Raw genomic sequence first — 23,516 nt, forward strand, 5'->3', positions numbered from 1 at the left:
CTTTTGCCTTGTGTTGTTTTGTTAAATCTATATATAAGTAAAATTGGCAAAGAGTATGTCAATTAACATTTTCGTATGAATAATAAAAATTTAAAACTACAGGAAATGAGTTATTAGAAGACTACGTTTTCAACGATTTTAACTGTGACGGGCGCTAGTAGAATTTTTAATAGAAGTAATTGAGAATCATTTGATCATGATCGATCTAAACCGGCCTATTGTATATATAATTCATCACGCCAGTTATTAAATATCTTATTAGAAATGCGAGACAACGAATTAGAAATGTCAGAAAATTTTCCGCCCGAGTAGATTATGACCGGGTGATTGAAATTCTTGGTTCTGTTTTATTCACAGGTAAAAAGGATTCAGATCCATCATATGCTTTCACTGCGTATCAAACTTATATCTTACGATTTGAATAGTTATTATTGTGATTATGTACGTGTACGAGTTGTATGTACCTAATGACCAATAAAAAAAAAAAAAGCTTATTGTTCTTTTTGATTGACTAAATACACGGGGCATATAAAGCAGTGTATTTTAAAAGGCACGTGCTTTTTAAAATACATAATTATTTTTTTTATAGGAAATTCAAAGCGACCACATTTTAATTATTTCGAACGAATTCAGAAATATTTTTTAAAAAATTATTTAAAATTTTAAATCGATTTTCCTAAAAAAAAAAAAAAGAAACTAAATTCGCGGGATTAACAAAGTCGACTCGTACCGATGTTAGTCGCGAAGTCGCACATTGAAAATGTTGACAACAAAAAGAAAAAGAAAAAGAAAACCACCAGTTACCGACCGTCACCGCCGGTGACACTCGTTAGTCGACGTGGATGCATCTCCGCCGTCCATTATTACATAACCCACATCACCTTCCCCAGCGTGGTGTAGTCGTCTCTCTCAGTCGTCGTCTTCCTCATAAACGAACAAAAACCAGCAACAGAGAGAGAGAGAGAGAGAGAGAGCGAGAGGATGAGATAAAACGCAAACAGCTAAGACTAATCAAGCTGTCTCACTTCCAAAACCCTCCCAAACGGACCCCACCAACCTCTACCACTATTGTATTTACAAAAGCCTTTTTACCTCTGCTTTTTCTTCAACCCTTTTTTTTTTTTTTTTTCTGCACACATACCCAGATTCTGATACCTACAGATCTCCATGAAAATTCTTGTACCATCACTGAATTCTGCATTGCATTGAAGTTTCCGCACGCTACCATTTGCAGTAACTGCAAAAAAAAGCCCTGCCGGTACTCTTTTCTTTTTGGATTTTTCCCCAGAAAACCCACTTCTCACTGTGGCTTTTCTGGCTTCGTGCAATGGATGCTGATCATGGAGGAGATTATACGGATGACGGGATGAGATACGGCGGTCATGGGAATGTGGGTGAGAAAGAGAGCGTGGGAGATCAGGTAAAGGAGTTCTTGAAGGCGGCTATGGAGATGAGCGTTGAGTTTGGTAGAGGGTGCAGGGATATAGTGCGGCAGACTCTAGTGAGAGATGATTCGTATATTGTTAAGAGCTTTGGGAGAGATTCGTTTATTGGGGGAAGAGTAATGGGAGCTTGCGGGATGGTTTGCGGGAAATTGAAATTGTTCAACGAGTATTTGCCTGAAGATAAGGATCCCCTGCATGCATGGTCGGTGATACTGCTTGTGCTTGTTGTTGCTCTTGCGGGTAATTTGCTTATTCTTCCGAGTGTTTTGGTGTATGCATGATTTCTCTGTTTGGTTGGTGAGGAAATGAAGGAAATGAGATGAGTTCTTCTATTGATATCTGGTTTTGTGGTCATTTACACGGTATGCGGATGCTCTGTTTTTATCGGTACTAAAAGGTGAGGAAATGAATGAAAAAAGATTAGGAAGTAAATTAATTCAAGAGATTTAGTGATTTTCCTTCTTAGGTTTTTCTTATTTGGGATTTTTGAGGGTTTCCTATTGTTTCTCTTGATTTGAATATACGCTATCCTCTGCTTGGTTGACCAGAAAAAGTGAGAAACCTGAAGAACATTTCAGGTTTTAGTTCTGTGATCCTTTCCATCCATTAGAGCTGGATAAAAGAGCATTATTTGGTCTTAGCTGTTTAAAGCATTACCAGCGTGGGCTTTTTTTTTTTTTTTAATATCCTAATGATATCATAAGATCTAAAATTCTTTTCCTCCTGTTGCCAAATGGTGGAGCTCTAAAATTTTGACGTAAAACTTTTGTTGGTAATCTAGTAGCAGAAGATACATTATCTCTCACTATTCACTTATCACCATAACTAAAATATAAGATAGAACTCCTCTGATTTCCTGCCCATGTCTGTTGTTCTGGATTTACAATTCATATGGCATTCTCACCATTTAAAGAATAGCGTGGATTGGAATATCAAGGGTGGAAGTACTTGTTTGTATGAGCTTCTGTTCCCTTTTTTGTTTCTGAAACTTTTGAAGACACCTTATCTGCAATTTTATAAGCCTCTTATAAGGTCTACAGAAGTCACCTGAAATCCGAGTAGCTAGGAAGATGTTATCTGCCACAACGATCAGATTTTCAAGGAGAATAAATTCACTTAAAAATATATGTGAAGGAATAGAATAGTTATTTCTTATATGAGAATGAGAAACAAATGTGTAGAAAATCATGCCATGCTGCATAAGTGGGCTTGAGAAGTGGCACATTTATATGGAGCATAAGTAATTGCAGCTAATAAGTTCAGTGCTCTTTTATGTGCATTTTACATGCGCATGTGCATGGATTCAAGACTCATTTTCTATAATTTCCATGCTGCATTAAGATGTAATTGGTCTAGAAATGGTGAACTAGAGATTTATACATGGTTTTCACACATTTCAACTTTCAATTTCCCATTGGTTAAACTTGTTTTTGTACATGAGAAGTACTCGTTCTCTAATACATACCAATTTGTCTCCTTTTCTGCACAGTATATTTTAGTTTCATTTTAGTCTAATTTGGTTATTAAATGTCATAATGTTTGATTTTTTGGACCACATCATTTAACTGAAAATTTTCAAGAATTGGTTGCCAGTTAATTTTCTATGCTTTGGCCTGTTTTCACTAAACATCTTATTGACACATAATAAGTTAATATGCAGCCTTGAGCATAAATACTGGAGAAAGTACTTCGCCCCAAGTGATAAAGAAAGTGTACATACATCCTCCTAGTGCTGACCTCATCGTGCTTCCAGATGGTAGATACATGGCATACAAGGAACAAGGTGTTCCGGCTGACAGAGCTAGATTTTCAATGATTGCACCTCATTCTTTTCTGTCCTCCCGACTTGCAGGTCAGATAGCATCACTGTTAAAGATGTCATAGGACAAACCAACAAATACTTATTGGCACTTCTAACCACTGCAGTTTGGTTCTTCCCCTTTGTTTTGACATATTTTTTTGAGGTAAGAGTCCTTAGGTTCGATATTTTCTCTTGTACAGGTATACCTGGAGTTAAGGCTTCACTGCTGGAGGAGTTCGGAATACACTTGTTAACCTATGATCTTCCAGGTTTTGGGGAGAGTTCTTCTCACCCTAGCCGAACACTTCAGTCATCAGCACTCGATATGCTGTTCCTAGCAAATGCATTGGGTCTCAACCAAAAATTTTGGGTACTGGGATATTCTAGTGGAAGCCTACATGCATGGGCTGCTCTGAGATTCATTCCTGATAGGCTTGCAGGTATTAAATCTCCCTCTCTGATTCCTAGATTATCTTCTGTTTATCTGCACAATTAAATCATCATATTTAATTAGAAAGCCATTTTAGATCAGCTTAACTTGTCAGTAACCTTGATTGTTGGCTGCCTTCTCTTTGCATTTAATACATTTATATCTAAAAGCATAATGCTTAATGTTCATACTTAATTCTTGAGGAATTGGAAAGGGAAAAATGTTACGTCTGTCTTTCTCTTTAAGGTATAATTTTGTTTTCAACTTTGAGTGCTGAATTGATAAAAGCCTCTTTGTACAACTCAGGTAATGTCTCAGAGAAATGAGAATATCTTTAAAAACGTAAGAGATGAAACTCAGCATTTTTTTCTGGTCTTTGGATGTCAATATGGTGGGCTGAAATGTCTGAAGAATGTATCAACACATCAGCTGTGATGACTAACTGCATTCCCTGTCCTTCAACATATAAGTAAAATGTTGGCATCCCCTAGCCTTGTGAATGGATTTTTCTTTTTTATTCCTTTTTCTTTTTCAAAAGAAAAATTAAAAATGAACACCGCCCACCTTTTTTTTTTTCCTTTGATTAATGTGATTAGAAGGTAAAAGGCATTATTTCACACATGATGCTTGTGAAAGTAGTCGTCCACATGGCTTAACTAATAGTGTTTCTTCCCGGTTAAAATCAATTGTCACATTCTTACCATGGCCAAACTTGCAGGTGCTGCCATGTTTGCTCCAATGGTTAATCCATATGATTCAATGATGAACAGGGAAGAGAAATATGGTACGTGGGGGAAGTGGACCCGAAGAAGGAAATTTATGTACTTTTTAGCTCGGAGATTTCCGAGCTTACTTGCTTACTTCTATCATAGGAGTTTTCTGTCTGGAAAGCATGAACAGATTGATAAGTGGCTTTCATTATCACTGGGAAGGAGGGTGAGGTTTTCTATCTTTTACTTCCTAATCATTCTCAAATTCTTTGGAGAGAAGGATGATCATCTCTTGATCTTTTATGGTTTTTTTTTTCTAGATATTTCTTCTGATTTCCTGGTCAGTTGGTTTAAAAATTTTGTTTCTACTACATTGCCATGCTGCCATACTATGATATTCTTGCAAGTAATGGCATAAACCTAGTAAATGGCATTGAGATTATGCAATAGGACACAAAGGATACTGGTGAAACAAATGCAACTAGATATAATATAGTTGTATAAAATATTTTGTCTAATTTCTGTAGATTGAGATCTTAAATTCTATCTGTAGCTAATGCCTTGTATTTTCTTAGTATACTTTAAAGGATAGGGTTAACTTAATAGTTTAAAGAAGATCTAGCCCTTATAACTTTTTTGTAGGTCTTCAATTCCAAGAATTTATTTGATATTTACAGGACAAAGCTTTGATTGAGGACCCTGTCTACGAAGAATTCTGGCAAAGGGATGTTGAGGAATCAATACGACAAGGAAATGTAAAACCATTTGTGGAGGAAGCTGTGCTGCAAGTCTCAAACTGGGGTTTCAGCCTTGCAGACGTCAAGTTGCAAAAGAAAAGGAGAGGAAGAGGCATCCTCAATCTACTGAAATCCTTTTTCAGTGGATCGCAGGAGGAATTCACTGGTTTTCTTGGTCCCATACATATATGGCAGGTCAGTAACTCAAGTTATTTGCATTGCTGTTATTTTTTTCTTTTGAAATATAAAATATGTATTAATATAGGCACCAAGGTGGTGTCACCCATTTACAACATTTACAAGTCAATTAACATATCAACAAATTCCGGTAAATCCTCCATTAGAAATTAGAGAATGACCCTGTAACAAAAATATCAAGTATCTGGAACCATCAATTCTTAAGGATAGAGAGCGGTACCATGTCCATTTCTTTCTACCGGCTTCTAGTACCCCTCCACACCCAAATTTCTTCCCTCGCCGATCCTGCCATCATCCAACTAATGTCCAGCAGCCCATAAACCAAAGTCCACAGCTTGTACACCTCCAGACTTATTGTTGGTTGGATTAAACTTACTTCTCTCGTGCCTCGCTCATAACTTGACTAACTTGCTGGATCATATCAAAATTTGTTCATTTGTTCATAAATTTAGGCTATACTTGAAACAAATACAGAAACTTAGTGCAACTAACTTTCAGATTTGCACTTAGTTCAACTAAGACATAATGTAATTTTGATATGAAATTGGAACAGTCAAGTTTAGATTATAATGAAATTGATGAAACTTGGATTGCATTGTTTTAGGTTCCATATGAAATTCCTTGTGAGATCAATTCTTATTATAAGGAACGATTATCACAATCTTCTAGTTAAAATTAAATGTGAATTTGTGAATGAATTCCACTAAATTTTTTGGTTTGCTCCAAACATAATGCTTCCTTTCATAGGACAGAGAATGGAGCTATTAACTTTACTCAAGGTTGTGTTTTGGAACAAACTTAGAAATTTTGTGGAATTCATTTGTAAATTCATACTTAGTTTAGCTAGAAACTGGTGAATTCCTCCCCAAAATTAAAATAAATAACATCATATGGAAGGATGGCACAGTGAATTGCAAAGTCCATACAATTAGAAGGAATTTGAAATACATTCTTCCAATTCTATATAAACTCAATATTTCTGTAATTTTTTGGGTATCCTGATATAATTTATATTCTTTGATAATTGAACAATTGTGTATCTACAAATTATTTCACAAAATTTTTATGCTCTTTCCCCCCTAAATGTAGCCTAAATCTTGTGAAATAGAGCTTTTTATGCCTGAACGATTGGGAAATAAAAATAAATCTTGGAGATAGTACATCCTATTCATTTAATACTTCTCTCTCTCTCTCTCTCTCTCTCTGTAATCAAATTTAGCATACACATTCCATGCAGGGGATGGATGATAAGGTTGTCCCGCCATCGATGACTGATTTTGTGCACCGGATTTTGCCTGGAGCTGCAGTGCATAAGCTGCCATACGAGGGCCATTTCACGTATTTCTGTTTCTGCGACGAATGCCATAGACAGATATTCACTACCCTTTTCGGAACCCCACAGGGCCCTCTCAACAATACCATAGAAGTAGTAGACGAAATTTCGTTTGAAAATCACACATCAGAATCAGCAGCAGCAGAAGAGCTACAAATTGATAATAACTTTTCTTAATTCTTCAACTGTTAGATATCGTTTTTTACTATACAAGAGAATGCTGATGTATATACATACTTGCATAGGTTGAGCAAATAATTGGCAAAAAAAAAAAAAAAAAAAAAAAGAAATTTTAATTTTGGTTTCTTTTTTGGGAGGGTTTATGTAGGTCAGTATTGGAAACTTGTGACAGAGATGTTGGGTAAAGTGAAAATATACAAGAAGAGTAATTTGTTTTGCTTCTGAAAATTTTTCTTTTGGAGTTATTTTTCATTCCCCACCACTTTCTCCTCGCACTAATTTTAATAATTAAATTTACTAAAAATATTAAATAAATACTAAAAATGGAATATTACTAATACTTTAAGAATTTTAATAATATTAAAACTGGTTAATCTGCTACTTGATCCGTAGTACGAAATAAAAGTCTAATTAATTTTATTTTATTATTATAAAATTTTTGAAAATATTAAAAGTAATTATTTTGAAAAAAATATATAAGGTATTATTTTATACTTTTTTTTTTAAAAAAATATATATATATATTTTCGTATTTCTATTTTTTATTACCCATCAGTTATGTGATTTCCCATATATAATACATTTAATATCTCTATATGTAATTTGCGTTAAGTACTACAATGGACCCCACTTGGATCGCTCTTTTACACTTGTCATGATGGCATCTGACGGCGAAGCGGAATGGTACTGTGTACCAGCGGCGCACCGTAACCCTCATCCCTCCCCCCCCCCCCCCCCCAACCCCATCGAACTCGGTCAGTTTTCTCCATTTAGTCGCCGTCATTGTTACGCTACGGTAGCGTAATGCGCACACAGAGCCCAACTCGTTCTCTAGCGAAGCCCCCTCTTCCTTCCTCATTTCCTTGCACTATAAAATGAAAACGTCTGTGTTTATCCATCGGGACTGTTGAATGTCGGTTTCGCAGAGATTGTTCTGCGTTTTAACTCTCCCTCTCTATCTCGCTCGTTCTTCTTCTTCTTCATCTTTGAATGTCACGCCTAGAACATTCCTTCTCCTTCGCTCCTCTCCTCGTTACCTAACTATAACTCGCTCTATCAGCTTCACTTCATCTCTTCCGCTCTCCTCTTCGATCATGTCTCAGAGACAGGTACAGGATCGTCTCCATTTCTGTTGATGTTGATTTTGTTGAACTCTTTATTTTTTCTATATTTATGGCGTAGTAGCGGACGCAGTTTGTTCCTTTGTTTGGTTGTGAGGTCTATCAACAAACAATTATGTGTTTATTTAAATTTCTGCATTGTGTTGCTTTTCTTTTTGTAACAGTAACGTGGAAGTTTTATTTGAACTATTATACTTTCTGGTGCTAATCTTGGAGCGTAGAATAATTGACTACCGATTCGGCTTATTCTAGTTTGGTAAAGTGTCCAGATTCTTTGAGGGCTTTTCTTGTTTGTTAATTATCAGGAAATGGTCAATATGGTATCGTAAGAGGAATTGTAGCTTCACCTTTGTAGGCTTTGGATTGCTTTTTTCAACTGTTAATCTTTATGGCCGTTGATTGACTGTAATTCTTTTTAGCGTTGATTCTTAGCCATTCTTTACTTCAATTTTGGTTTCGAGTTGCTTTGCTATTATTTTCCTTTACTTCTCATTCTTTTTTCACCTTTTCCCTCTGTTCTCTATTAAAATAGAGATGCTGCCTGCAGTATGCATAAATATTTCTGGTTTAAATTTTGAATTGTGAATTGAAATATTGTGTTTTGCTTTTTTTTTTTTTTGGCAATCCACAGGGAAGCCGGGGTCATAGAGAACAAAGATGGAGACAGAAACCAATATCTAATGGGCATTCTTCAATCAATGAAGGCGTCTCGGCAGCTGTTTCTGAGGCAGTAACTAATCAACTTGATGGATTAAGTATTGCGGAGAACTGGATGCAAACCCATGCTTCTGCAACACCTGTTCAGTCTGGGGTTGTTCAGTCTGTGAACCAGAGTTATGTGCAAAGCCCACAAGCTATATGGAAGCCCAAGTCTTATGGAACAGTAAGTGGAGCTTCAGCTGCAAAAGTTGAAGGTGTACATGTTGATAAGATGTCAGCTCCTATACAAGGTAATGCATCTGGAGCTGTTGCAGCAGAGAAAAGCAGTGTTGGTTTGAGTAAAATATTTGGGAGTGATCTATTGGAAAATTTTACTGTGGACAACTCGACATATTCAGTTGCGCAAGTAAGAGCCACCTTCTATCCCAAATTTGAAAATGAGAAGTCTGATCAGGAGGTAACTATTTCCTGCTTCCACTTTTTATATGTGGTTAGTGATTATTTGCATCCTTTCTATGACTTAGCTGCTCATCTCTTGAGCTACAACTTTATTTAGCATTTGAAGGAAGATCTCCCAATCATCCTCTGGTCTCTGCTTATCTGTTTGGCGAAAAATAAAAAATTAATCATGTGGGCTATTGATGTTAAAATGGTATAATGCCTATTCTTTACCAGTGGGAGTTTATTGTTTCTAATTATTTATGTTTTCTCTTCAGATCAGGACACGAATGATAGAAATAGTATCCAATGGCCTTGCTACTGTGGAGGTAGGTGATCTACATATGCATGTACCCAGGGGCATGCATAAACTTTCTAGCTGATTGATGCTGTACTCTGGATGATAATGGTAATGCACTTCCCACAGGTTTCTCTTAAACACTCAGGTTCTCTTTTTATGTATGCGGGGCATGAAGGTGGAGCTTATGCCAAAAACAGTTTTGGAAATATGTATGTTAATTTCTTTTTTGTTTCTAGTCCATTCTCTGTTCTTGATTCTTAATTATTTTTGGTTTTTTTAACTTGATATCCTGCTTGTCCTATTGTTGAAGTTCGATTCCTTCTTGTCCTGTTAATTATTTTAACCTAACAGGTCCGTACTGTTAGAGGCATGCATAGGAATTTGATTTGAAAACATACTTTATGCTTTATCAGAAAGGTCTTTTGATGATTGATTGTATACTTCAACGAATGGCTAAACTTGGGCAGTTTTCAGGTTAATAGGATGAATATATTTTAAATCATGGTCATATTGCTGAATATTTACCAGAGGATGGAGCATGTTGTGCAAGAAGCGTCTTATCCCTTGTTTAATATTTTTTTCCAAGAAAAAAGAGTGGCATGTTTGTCTTGATCCTTTCTTTTGTTACTCGTAGGGGTATTTGCTAGTGTGCTGATGAACATAAGTTCTCCTATGTAGATTCACTGCTGTTGGTGTTTTTGTTCTTGGACGGATGTTTTGTGAGGCATGGGGAACTAAGGCAGCAGCGAAACAAGCGGAGTTCAATAGTTTTCTTGAGGTAACAGTATGACAAGAAATAATAAGCAATGTAAAGTTCTAAACAAAGTCTTGGAAGCATCTTTATTATACTGCATTTTTACTTTTCTGTAGAAGATACATGTTTTTTCTTGAGAAAAGTTTGTGTTAGAAGCCTGAAATAGCGAAGAATAACGATCAATTTGGAGAAAGTCTCAATATATTTGGTTATCTCCCAAAAAAGTTTCTTTAAGTTTGTACTGAACAAAGAGAAATTTTTTGGGTGCCTTCCTATTCCCTTCCTTGGGTGCTATTTAATCATTCTCTGTTATACTGGTAAATAATCGTTTCGTTGCTTGAAGTTAATGCTTAAAGAGCTGATAATGAGTACGAAATTCTGTTCCAGAGGAATCGAATGTGCATATCAATGGAATTGGTAACTGCTGTTCTGGGAGATCATGGACAGCGCCCCAGAGAAGATTATGGTTGAGTCCTTCTTCCTTAATGCTCATTTAGAAGTGTCTTTAAGCAATACTCTTGATGGTTAAATCTATATGTACTTAAAAGGCTTGTTAATTTCCATTCATAATTTATTGTCTTATGGAACTTAAAACACAGATTTGCTTGTATGTGTTTTTTTCCCGATAAGAAACTGCTCGGATGCAGTTAGCATTGATTGATGAAGAATATCATGCATGCTTGATTTATGTACACCACAAATAGATAAGGTGTATCTCTTGTTGCATTTCATTTGATCCCCTCTTACCATCTGGCTTTATGTGGTTATTATGTTTTTTTCTCTTCTTTTAAAAGAATATGAAAATGCAAAATGGCTTTAATTAAGGAATTCATTTTTTTTTTCTACTTTGAGGTTGTGGATTTCTCATGCCCAATATGTATATAGGCTTCCTCGTCAATAGATTTTGCTTACTTTTGAACTCCCCTTATGGATTCACATTCTTAATAACTGTATTGTCAACTCTGCACAAGCTTGATTCTAGCATTATATGATTGGCCATCTAGGCTGCAAAATAATTGCGGTTTTAGTACACAACCAATAGACACGAAGGCATTTAGGGTGATATGATTGCTATTTTTTTGTTGCATGCATGTATTTACTTAATTGGCTTTCTGCTATGCCAGGTTTTGGCATGGAAAATTGAACCTCACCTGATTTCCCTTGCATCAGAGAGTCTCCTCTATGAAGCTTAACCTGATTGTTATAGCAATCTCAACTGTTAATCAGTCGAATAAGAATAATATGATTAATACGTTGAATATTTGATGGAAGACATGAAAGAAATGAATTGAAAAAAAAAGGAAGTCGTAGAAAAAGACGCGGTATTTGGTTGATTTGTCCTATATGTGCAAATCTAAATCGGGCAGATCTTTACTTCTAAATTTGCATTTTGACATCCCATGATAATCATGTATTATTTTTGCACCCCGTGCACTCCCAAGTAGACTTGCACCATGTGAACCTCCACTCACACACTTTTCACCCCCTCCCCGCCCCGACCCTCAAAACCCCAAAGAAGAAGAAACTAAAAGAACAGTCGTATGAAATTATTTTTACTCTAGATCATCTAGTTACACTATAATGTTTCCATGCTTTCTTATGCAGCGGTAGTGACAGCAGTCACAGAATTGGGTAATGGCAAGCCAAAGTTCTATTCAACTCCTGAAGTAATTGCTTTCTGTCGGAAATGGCGCTTACCAACAAATCACGTGTGGTTGTTCTCAACTAGGTGATGATCTAGCATCTGTTGTCTTCCTGACAATGGTTCTTGTGGGGTTCCTTTCATGTTTATTGTTAAGCATTTTTTATGTTTGGTTTAGCAAAACTGCATTGTCTTTGGCTCAAGTGATAGCTATCGTCGGTGAGATCATGGATTCGAGTTTCATCCGTAGGGCTTGTGGCTCAAAAACTATGAGGAATTAACTGTCTCCTTCGCTATATATATATTTCTCTCTCTTATTTGAAGTTTTCTTCTTTTCTTATTACTATGAGAAAATTCTCCCCTGCTGTAATTTTTTCTTGATCTCAATAAATTTATTGGAAAAAAAAGGAGAATTGAGTACTGGCTGTTTTATACTTTACGATGTAATTTAAAAAAAAAAAATCAATTCTCCTGCTTAATTGGTCAAGTGACTTAGAAAATCCAAGGGTGTGAAACCTCCAAAATTTGTTTCTGATAATGCTGCTGCATTATTTAAGGAAATCAGTCACAGCATTTTTCGCTGCATATGATGCACTATGTGAAGAAGGCACAGCAAGTCCAGTATGTAAGGCTTTAGATGAAGTTGCAGATATATCTGTGCCAGGTATGGTTTCAAGTGCATTGAAGTTAACTGTTCTCATTTGATATGTTTTTAGAGTTTTCTGTTCAAGAGGAGCTATGTTTCACAGGTTTGTAAATTTACTTTTGGGGTGTTTATACAGTGCCCAGTCGACTCAGAAGTCATACTGGCTGCATTTTGTTGTCATTATCACCCTTTTCATTGAAGATGCTTCATAATTTTGGTGTTAACTTGGTTTGTAATTGGTGATTCAAAAATGAGGCTTCTCTTTGTGTTCTGTGCATATCTTTGTGGGTGTTCAGTTCACCTTTGAGTTTCAGCATTATCGGTGTATTATTTGATGGTGTAGAATTTTTTCCATTCAGTTCCTTTTGCTGTCTGCTGACTATAAATCAAATTGTATAAACTATGAAACTTGCAGGTTCAAAGGACCATATAAAGGTGCAAGGGGAAATCTTGGAGGGTTTAGTGGCTCGTATAGTTAATCGTGAAAGCATAAAACAAATGGAGGAGGTTTTGAGAGATTATCCTTCTCCTCCAGCTGATGGAGGTAGACCTTCTTGCTTATAGTTTCACCAGATTCTATCATCTCCCTCGTATATTCTTTTATGACTCTTGGTTTCAGGTTCTTTCTTTTTCAATAGGAAAATATTTTTGTCAGATGTTTTGCAACCATTCAGTTACATGGGCAAAAACCACATGGTGGTGCATGCATTCATGCATGGTCCAGAATGGACATTTTTGTCTCCCATGACAACTCTTGGAATTGGTTTCAATTTTTTGTTCTTTTTGTGTTAATTCCTGCTTTTCATAGTGATAGATGAACAAATTTTCTCTGTGAAGCCTTTCCTTTTCTCCATACATACATGTACTTCTTTTTTCACTGCCTTGTGTTCTCTACTGGATGAGAAATCAGTGTCAATCTCTTCTCTATTGGGATCTCTATCCTATCAGTTGGAAATAGAACTCAAATCTATACTCACTATCTGCTTATATCCTCCAGGCTGGTTAAGGTATTGCCAGGTATTCATGAAGCTAAAAAGAAGGAAAAAAAGAAACTGGTTTGCTTCTCTGATTAAAACCAATATTTAGTGTGTATTTGCTTCAGGTTTTCTAACAGCTTATTTAAAGTTAAATTTCACTTTAGTTTTTGGTAATTTCTAAGACATGGAAGTCTTAAAGAAATTAACAAGTGAAAAAAATGTGACTTGGTCGCAATAGTCTCCGTGAGTGTACTCATAGAGGAATGAAGCACTTGAGTAGGAAGAGGATAGAAATTATAAATAAACTAACAAATAAGTGCCTCGTAACTGGAGATGCCAATTGAATATTAGTTTTAGTTACTGGTTAGTGTTAATAGGAATACTATGTCGAAGCAGCTAAGGATGGTGACTTTGAGTTTTGTTAAAGGTCATCCTCTAATTGCTGGAATTTTTTAAAGGTCATCATTTTGTATGATCCCAGTATTTTGTCCCTTAAATCTCAGGGCATATACTTGCAAATGGTTCTTTGATCACCTTATTAATAGCCACAAGCACAATAAATTTCTTCTTGTGTCCTTCTGGACAATAAAAGTTTCCCCTTAGGTGAGTGTTTTCTGGACAGCAACCTTGAATAGAATTAATATCTGTGATTTGCTTTAGGTATGCATACCTCCAATTCTTCTCTTTGATGTGTATTTCATGTGTTTCCATAATTAGGAATATAACAATCGTTTATTTCTACATGAGGAGGGATAAATTTCAGGAATGCATCAAGGGGAGGGTTGACAACGGGGAGAGAATTAGTTTCTGGACGAACTCTTGGCTTAGAGGAGGGGCACTTAGAAATCAATTTGGCTAGATTTTTGCTATTGCACAGTACAAAGATATCTCAGTTTGTGAGTTGTTTGAAAACATTGGGGGAGAAAGAGAATGACATGTGGAGTTAATCAGAAACTTCAACGATTGGGAGATTACTGAGTATGAATCCCTTCTCACATTACTATCTCCAAGCTATTTGAGTGAAAGTAATGATCAATCAGTTTGGAGCCTCAACGCAGTGGGAACATTCACGGTTAAATTTTTGTTTTATAACTACTTGGTTAAGAACGACTCCATAGAGCTTTCCTTTTTGAAAAATTTAGAAGGTGAGTGCTCCTCATGAAATTGCTTTTTTTTTGCTTGGGAGGCAGGGAGGGAATGTATCATGATTATTGATAAGCTAAAGAAAAGAGGAAAGATTATGGTGAATAGATGTTTTATATGCAGGAGGGCGGAGGAGTCTTGTAATCACATCGTGCTGTGTTGTCTATTTGTGTATAAGTTTTGGACCACAATGTATGGGCTCTTGAGGATTAATTGGGAAATGGCAAACACTGTACAGGATGAGATTTGGGCTCTTAAGGGTATTAGTAGTGGGAAAAAACACTTGGATGTCATTCTCCTAGCTATTTTTATGGTGGTGTGAAAAGATAGAAACATGAGAGTTTTTGAGGGGGTGGAAGCCGATTTCGATAGGGTCAGAGATAGATGGTTCTAGACTTTTAGTTTTTGGTTGTGGATCATCCTAATTGCTATTCTGCTTGACTTTTAAATGATTATGTACATGAGTTTTGGCACCACCTTGGTGCTTGTAATTAATGATACGTAGCATACTTTTTATTTCAAAAAAAAAAAAATTTCGACCTGCACGCGCTGTTTAAATTTGTTATATGCTGCTTTGTCTTTCTGGAACTCACCTAATTTCCTTTTGTGCTTCAGCTGATCTTGATTTGGGACCAAGTCTAAGGGATATCTGTGCTGCAAATAGGTCAGATGAAAAACAGGTGACATGGAGTTCCTTTTAATGTGAGACAAAATATTTTGCATTTTTATTAGTGTTAAGAGCATTTGCAGTTGGGATTTATTTATATAGTTTTGTATAAATGTTAGGGGAATTTGCAGTTCAAATTTGTTTATATATTTTCTTTCTCCTTTTCATGGGCCAATCTGATTGGAAACGGTAATGCAGCAAATAAAAGCTCTTCTTCAAAGTGTAGGACCCTCCTTTTGTCCTGATCATTTGGATTGGTCTGGGAAAGAATCCGTTCATTCTCATTCCAGAGATGTGGGCAAATCTGTTCTTTCAAAATTTTTGCAGTCTCATCCTGCTGATTATTCAACCACCAAGTTGCAGGTGAGGTCATTATACATTTTCACTTCTTAAGTTTATAATATCTAGTATTCATTCTATTTTAAACTTTTCCTTTTTTTTCTAGAATTGATGTCGTCGTCATTTGTGGTAAAATATTTGATTAGGGAATAATAGAGGGAACGTTAATTGAGTTTGCAGAAAGGAAAATAGCTTCCCTTTTCTAAGTTGCAAGTAGTTTCCTACTTCCTGTGCTCAATATTCCTTTGACTGGTCTGGTGGGGGGGTTGGGGGAGGGGGAAGGGTGTGGAGTGTTCCGGGCAAGCGTAATTTGCAGGATTGGGAAGTGAAGGAGTATGTGGAGATGCTGCTGTGTTTATCTAATATTAAAATAGCTGAGAACAAGGATAAAAGAATATGGAAGTTAGAAAAAAATGAGGGGCTTCTCTGTTAAATCATATTATGAATTTATTACTATGAGAGAGAACAACAACATCCATACAGCCCCCTTCACACGAATATGGCAATCTAAAGCACCACCCGGAATTGGATTTTTTGCTTGGGAAGCGGTTAAAGAGAGGATTTTAACAATTGACATGCTTAGAAGAAGAGGGAATATGCTGATCAACAGGTGCTACTTATGCAAATCCAATGAGGAGACTTGTTACCACTTATTACTGGGTTGCTCTGTTACTTACAGCATATGGTCTTCTGTTTTGAGGGTTATTGGGGTGGATTGGGTTATGGCGGGTAGTGTAGGTAATGAACTTTGGGCTTGGGAGGGTTTGTGTAAAGAAAATGGGAGACATTTATTTCTCGTACCACTTACTATTTTTTGGGTGATTTGGAAAGAAAGAAATGGTAGAGTTTTTGAAGGGGGTTGAGACTAACTTTGGTTACATTAAGGATAAATGGATGTACACTTTTGGATCTATTTTGTTGGGTAATGATATTAAAGACCTAGTTGATATGGGTGCGGTCATCGACCAATTGATAAATTTGTAACTATTTTATATATGGGCGGTACTCCCTTGATACCTTGTGCATAATAATATTTTACTTTAATTTCAAAAAAAAAATTCCTTTGACTGCTCCAATTTTTCCACTTCATTTTTTTTCAACTGTACACAGAAAAAAAGGAAAATGAGTTTCAAGAAGTCATCATCTGCAATCTAGAGAGATTGTTATTTACGTTATATTCTTTTTGCATCTTATTGAATCAATCTAGTGTCTTAGCTGGTCATGATTCAGCATTTTCACTTCGCCCTAATTTGACTATTCCTGTATCAATACCAGGAAATGGTTCGTTTGATGAGAGAAAAACGTTTTCCTGCTGCCTTTAAGTGTTACCATAATCTCCACAGAATTGACTGTGTATCAAGTGATAACCTTTTTTACAAAATGGTCATCCATGTCCATAGTGACAGTGGTTTTCGGCGTTATCAGAAAGAGATGAGGTTTTCTCTAGTTAATTTTATTTTATTGCCAAGTTTCTTCAGCTTGCTGCTGTTATTCCATGTTTACTCGTCCTTATAATAATTTTCTGTAATTGGCATTTCAGGCACAAGCCTGCACTGTGGCCTTTATATCGAGGTATTCATTCAGTCATTACAGCTTAATTGTCACTTCAGTGTTCATTTTCAATTCTTAACCTAACTGCTCTGTTTTAGTTCTCACCATCACTGCCACTGTTCATTAATCGCTTGTTTATGTCATCTGCGGATGAATGTTGAAGGGATGAGTGGTGTCCACAAATGTTATTGTTCAAGGTTTTTTTTTTCTTTTGGGTGGGGGGGAGGAGAGGGGGCGGCTCTTATGAAAATATACACACATATATATATATCCAGACTATTTGGATTCTTTGAGTAGATCTACTCTTTGAACAGCTTGTGGATATACACAGTCAATCCAAAACCCTAATTAATACAGATAAGAGCTTATTTCTCTTCATTCATCGTTCTGAGCGAGTTACAGACTCCCACTTTAATGGAAAAATCTTTTGGAATAGTATGTGGTGCTTTACCTTGGAGGATATGGAGCTTGACCTTGAATTCTCTTAAATGGGTAAATCTTACTTGAAGTAACTAATTCTTGACACTTATAGAAAGCAGGTGGATGTCCTGCTTGTGAAGCAGCTTCAGATAGGGTTTCAGTTTGAGGTTTTGGAGGAAGTTTTTGATAAATGCTACTATCCTAAGGATTAGGATCAAGAGCATCTTCTCTTGTGGCCTCCTTTGTGTTTTGGAAAATTCTTGGAAGATGGTTGCAAACAAAAATAGGAAGGTATAGGCATGATTTGTCATTCCTTTGGACAAAGAGCTTATGATGATAGTGACAATATTAATGCTAGTAATATATTGATGCCAGTAAAGATATGATGATAAAATATTATTTCAAAAAAAAAAAAGGAAGATATGATGATAAAATGATAACAATTATAAGCTAATATTAAGTTGGAGCTTATAACAATGATGAGTGCGCTAACTGTGAATATGATATCAGGAATATTGATTTTATATTACCTTCAATTTGGATTAGCAAAATTAATGTTTCTTTGCATAATATAGATTTCAAGCATTCATGATTTGGATATGAATGCTTATCTCTCGATATATTAATGAACTCTTTCTTTAGGAATAGTAAATGATGCTCTACTAAGAATATTCTTTGCTTTGGTCATTTTTCCAAAAAATGGATTCAGCTCTGATAGCCCCGAATAAATTAAATACATGTATTAAAATATGAAAACTTTTTATTCTATAGTAATGAAAGCACTTTTTAACACTTTCATGTACCAGGGGATTTTACCTGGAAAAGAAAATGTTCCCTATCACTACATTTGAGTCCATAACTATGGATTCCAATGCACGTGATCTTACAGCATTTACCTATAAGGTCCTATAAATTAGTTTTACACATAAAAAACCAATTATAGACACTAATACAGTTAAATGCGCTCTTCTTGGACTATTATGGGATTTGCGATACGATAAGATCAGTTCAATATCATGGAATCATGTCATGGAATCCTTTTCGATCAAATAAGGAAGGGTGTTGCATGAAATGTATATCTAAATAATTATCCCATGGATCTTATATCTACTTATATGAAGAAGAAATCATGTTATAAAGGGGTTTCTTATTTGTACTATTGTTACTGTGAGCTTGGAATGAGTTGTCATGGAGCAAGCTCAAAAAGAATAAAATGAAACTGGAAGCTTGGAACAGAAGCAAGCTCATGAAGAAGGAAATGGACCTGGAAGCAGGGAATAGAAACATATGATGTTTATAAGCAGAGAACAACTGGCAAGCAAGTGACACAATCCGGTGTAAATAGGGGCACGTGTCAACAATCAGCGTAAGCAAGAAATGAATGGGATACATGATCTCAATCAGTTGTAGATCAAGGAAGCATGGCAGAGATCTGGGCAGCTATCTAAGAGGAATTAGGGTTGAAGAAGAATCTCGAAGACGAGTAGTCATTTTGGGGTTGAGCAGCTAGGGTTTTTCTTCTTCCATCAGTCTATTTTTATGGAGGTTTTTCAAGTCATTTTCTCGGTGATTCTTGTTTCCACAGGTTTTGAAATACTTTGCATTTCATGTTTTAGGATGGTAGGTCTTAAGATCGAAAAAATCTTTGTGATCGAAGTCCTTTGTAGTATTTTTTTTCCTCTGATTCTTTATGTTATTGACGCATTTGTAGAGCAAGATAACGACTAAGTAGGAGATTGAAGTCCAACTAAACATGAGATTTTAATTAGTATTGGATTTGGTATATAAATTTCCTTAGTATTGGATTACTAAATAGTATATGATATCCTATTAGTATTAGATTCTTAAATTGTATAAAATTTATAATATTTTAGTTGAGTGTTCCTAATTATATTTGGATTTTTAATTAGATTATGATTCTTAAATAAGAATTATAATATTTATTTAAAGGGGTAAGCTTGTTATTAATAAAAACAAGTCAAAACTTAAACTATAAGATTGAAGGTCTTTCTAACAAAATTCAAGGTAGCAGCTCTCTTTTAAAGAGCTGTAATCTTTTTTCACAAAATAAGTCACTCTCGTAATAAGAATAAGGGTATTAACTGTTGTTGTCCGATGACTTGATCCTTAACAAGGGAACATAATACTTTCTCTCACCCTTCTCTTCTATCTAACAATCTCTTCTTCATATTCTCTCTCTAACAATCATCAGGTACATGTCAAAAGTACCTGACACGAGCATGAAGACATTAACAATACTTCTTTATCTTTTCAGTTATTTTGCCAAATTCATTGAGAATATATCGTCGGGTTTGTGTTTCAACGGATATTTTAGTGGCAATTATGTAATGGTAATTAGGTGTAAAATAATTATTTAATTTGCGGATAGCGCATGTGTTGCATTTATGTGTGTTGTTAAGTGTTATTTTTTATATTTGTTTGTGTTAAATATGAGAAAATGAGAAAATTAGGGACGATAGATGAGAGCTATGCTGATGTTGGAAGTCTAGTAGGAGAAAATTAGGGAGAAACAGATGGAAGTTAAGCTGATTCTGGAAGTAACTTGCAGAATAACTGCTTCTCCTTCCTTTGTTAAAAACTTATGCCATTTTTTTGTTTGTAATTTGGGTATGAAGAAGAATTTTAAAGCTGAGTACTTGCTTACTTTAGAGATCTCAGGGTTCTCTCTTCCTAACAAGCCCTTAATTTAAATCTAAAAATAGGTAAAGGCTGAAAATCAAAGAAGAACTTTGTTCTTTCAATTGATTTCTGTGTTAATTGTCCCACAACTAGCCCCATGGGTTGTGACTGTAAACAAATGGTTGTCACAGCCAGAAATTATGGATGATTTGATATCTATGTTTGAAATTTTTTCTCAAAACTTACCAAGAAGATCATGAAAATGATAATTTGAAATGAGAATTTCTGGCTGCTCGATTGGAAGAATTGTCTTCTGGCCAACCAGGTCTGAGAAGGGAGCATGCTGGCAGAACCAGCAGATCGCAGAGGCAGTAATGTTGAGAGGGAGAGAAACTTCATTCCACGATACAGAAAATTGGATTTTTCATGCTTCGATGGATTGATGGATCTTTTTCCTTGGATTGGTCTCTGTGAGCATTTTTTTGGCCATCAAAAAACAGCTGAGGAAGGGAAGGTTTTGTTGACCTAGAAACGCAAGTTTAGTTTCTAAAATTAGAAAGTGGATCTGTGCTCTTATCCTGGATGGGATTTAAAAATTTCTATCACTTCCAGTTTGATCCTCCAATTCATAGCAATAAATTAGGAGAGTTGAGTAAATTGAAACAGGTTGCTATAGTGGCAAAATACCAAAGGCAATTTGAACTATTGTCAGTCCATGCGAGTTCCCTCACATTGGAACAAGAAGTCAATATTTTTTGAAGCATATTGAAGGAATATATTTCCATCAAACTCAGAATTGAAAAATCCACGTGATTTAACAACTGCCATGAGTCTGGCACGTCATTCTAAGAAGCGACCAGTGCATGGAAGCCCTGAAATCATGCTTGCGCGTTGCAATTTTTTGCCCCAAGGCATGGCCGCCACTAGTTAGCCTCTTTTGTCCCATGACCAATTACTTCCAAGCTGATCACCTCTGTCCAGAAACTCCTTGTCAGGCGCCTATCTGCACAAGAGTTAAGAGAGATGGCTTGCTCAAAATTGTTTGCTTCAACTGTGATAAAAAGCTTGAGTCTGGCTACCGCTGCAAGCACCTTTTCTGGCTTGAAGTGGAAGAACCATTAAGGTCAGAAACTCTCGGTGAAGACTTATTGGAGAGCCAACGAGAGGATCCACCTTAAGTATTATGCTCTTGTGCTTGAAGATAAGCGCAGTTTTAGGGGGTAATAATGTTATGGGGTTTGTGTTTCAACGTGTATTTAAATGTAACGGTAATTAGATGTAAAATAATTATGTGATTTGCAGATAGGGCCTGTGTTACATTTATTTGCGTTATGTGTTGTGTCATAACAGATGGGAGTTAGGCTGTTGTTGGAAGTTATATTTGTGTGTTTAGTAGAAGAAATTAGGGAGAAACAAATGGGAGTTTTGCTGATTCTGGAAGTAACTTCCAGAATAACTACTCCTTCCTTTATTAAAACCTTATGCTGTTTTTTGTTTGCAGTTTAGGTATGAAGAAGAATTTTAAAGCAGAGTACTTCCTTACTTTAGATATCGTAGGGGGCTCTCTCTTCCTAACGAGTACTTAATTTGAATCTAAAAATGTTTAAGGTAAAATATCAAAGAAAAATTTGTTCTTCCTACTAATTTTTGTGTTAATTAACCCATAACTAGATCCATTACGCGAAATCATAACAGAATGATTTTGATTTAATTCGTTACCTATCAGTAGAAGGCGCTCTAGTGGGAAACTCTTGTACAGAAAAAGATTGTAGTCAGTTTACCATGGCCATGATTATTGTTGACGGTTCTTTTTTCTACAGAACATAAACGATTGCATCTCTTACTTTTGAGTGAAGGTGTTTTTCATAGATCAAGGGGGTCTCATTCAGTTCTAGAATTTTTGTCATATAACTAATATTTGGGTATTGGTGCATTTTGTTGTGTGCTTTGTTAATATATTTTCTTTTCCTGGTAAAAATCATGTCCTATAGAAAATTTAATAGTTAGAAATCTTTACTCGAAGCCTTGTTTTTATTTTATATTTATTTTTGCCAAAGGAATCTCAATCATATGCTCATTTTGTTTTTATTTTGTATTTATTTTTGCCGATTGAATCTCAGTCATATGCTATTTTCTTTGTGTAATCAGGTTTTTTTATTGACATTAATTTATTCAAGGCAAGCAAGGAGAGAGCCGCTGAAATTGCAAAAAACAAGGACAATGTTGGGGAACATGCGAATGGTAGTGGTAGCATATTAGAACTGAATGGTTTAGCTGATGATGATGCAAATTTAATGATCAAATTGAAATTCCTGACATATAAGGTATGTGTTTTTCTTTTTCTAGTCTTACATCAGATGTACACCTAGAACTCTGTGATATAAGGCTATATTAAATTTTTGTGTTCGTGAAAAGGACACTTCCAATTTTTACAATTTTCACTGGGAATGGTTATTAGCATGAGGTAATTATAATATTTGTTTTCGTTAGTTACATTCACCTTCTTTAGTTTGCATGGTCTTTTTGGCTATCTTATTTTGTCTTGCGTCTTTCTGGAATTAAGTATATCTCATTGTGTTATTTAGCAAATGGCACTTCAAAGCAGAAAAATATAGTAGAATTGATTATTATTAATGTCAACTAAGTGTGTATACCTTGGCTCAAGCATTGCTTGTTCAGAGAGACTCAACTACATTTTTTTTGTAATATTATTTAGGCAGAAATGATTCAAAATCTTTTGCCAATTTTCACAAATCATGATTTTTACTTCCATTTTCCAATTTTTTTTTACCTTGAAAGTCATGATCACGTGAAGGGTTTCAGGAGCACCTAGGATGACCTCAAGCGAAGTTGTTTCTCTTTTCTGCTGTCTATCCAATTCTTGTGTAAACCCTCATATTGAAGCCAAACCTATTGAAGATCTCCGCAGATGACAATATTATACCATTAATATCAACTACCATAGCAGTATTATGTGGAAAGATATACTACTCTGGGCGGTACAGGAAGATGTGGGTCTCATTCCCCTAGTTATATTTTGGACGGTACAGAAAGAAAGACATAGAAGAGCTTTTGAGAGGGTGGAAGATAAGTTCAATAGGATTAGAGAAAAATAGTTCCAGGTCCTCGGGTTTTTTGGTCATGAGTCATTCTCTATATTTTGTGGAGCATTTTGGGGACCTTATTGGAATCCTGATTGACTTATAAATACTTTTGTATATGGATCGGCACCTCATTGGTGCTTGTATCTATTGTCATAATTTTTATTTTAAAAGAAAAAGTATTTTGTGGAAAGACATGCTCCCCATAGATGATCACAATTAATTTCTGAATGACCTAGGTGTAATCATAGAGATTGGCAATTTCTCCTTGTTTTTCTCTTG

General features: G+C 35.6%; 2 protein-coding genes across 3 annotated transcripts in view; both read left to right on the forward strand.

The window, feature by feature from the left end:
* The first annotated feature begins 753 nt into the window (after window positions 1-753).
* Window positions 754-7,062, forward strand: LOC110808598 (uncharacterized). The gene is made up of 6 exons (XM_088214421.1): window positions 754-1,685; window positions 3,106-3,297; window positions 3,447-3,686; window positions 4,395-4,612; window positions 5,064-5,318; window positions 6,559-7,062. The coding sequence occupies exons 1-6, from the start codon at window positions 1,328-1,330 to the stop codon at window positions 6,829-6,831; spliced, it is 1,536 nt and encodes a 511-aa protein (XP_088070547.1). The 5' UTR covers window positions 754-1,327; the 3' UTR covers window positions 6,832-7,062.
* Window positions 7,063-7,574: 512 nt separating this feature from the next.
* Window positions 7,575-23,516, forward strand: part of RNL (RNAligase) — a 28,215-nt gene continuing 12,273 nt past the window's right edge. Inside the window, exons 1-14 of one of the 2 annotated variants that reach the window (XM_088214423.1) lie at window positions 7,575-7,943; window positions 8,587-9,072; window positions 9,332-9,382; window positions 9,481-9,563; window positions 10,033-10,132; window positions 10,496-10,574; window positions 11,714-11,837; window positions 12,308-12,414; window positions 12,812-12,940; window positions 15,132-15,196; window positions 15,382-15,546; window positions 16,798-16,958; window positions 17,063-17,094; window positions 22,282-22,457. In XM_088214423.1, coding sequence (XP_088070549.1) covers window positions 7,746-7,943; window positions 8,587-9,072; window positions 9,332-9,382; window positions 9,481-9,563; window positions 10,033-10,132; window positions 10,496-10,574; window positions 11,714-11,837; window positions 12,308-12,414; window positions 12,812-12,940; window positions 15,132-15,196; window positions 15,382-15,546; window positions 16,798-16,958; window positions 17,063-17,094; window positions 22,282-22,457 — 1,956 coding nt within the window. In that variant the 5' untranslated portion in view covers window positions 7,575-7,745. The other variant, XM_088214424.1, reaches the window with a different exon arrangement.

Source organism: Carica papaya, chromosome 2, assembly GCF_054855325.1.
Source record: "Carica papaya isolate Zhongbai chromosome 2, ASM5485532v1, whole genome shotgun sequence".
Lineage (NCBI taxonomy): Eukaryota > Viridiplantae > Streptophyta > Magnoliopsida > Brassicales > Caricaceae > Carica > Carica papaya.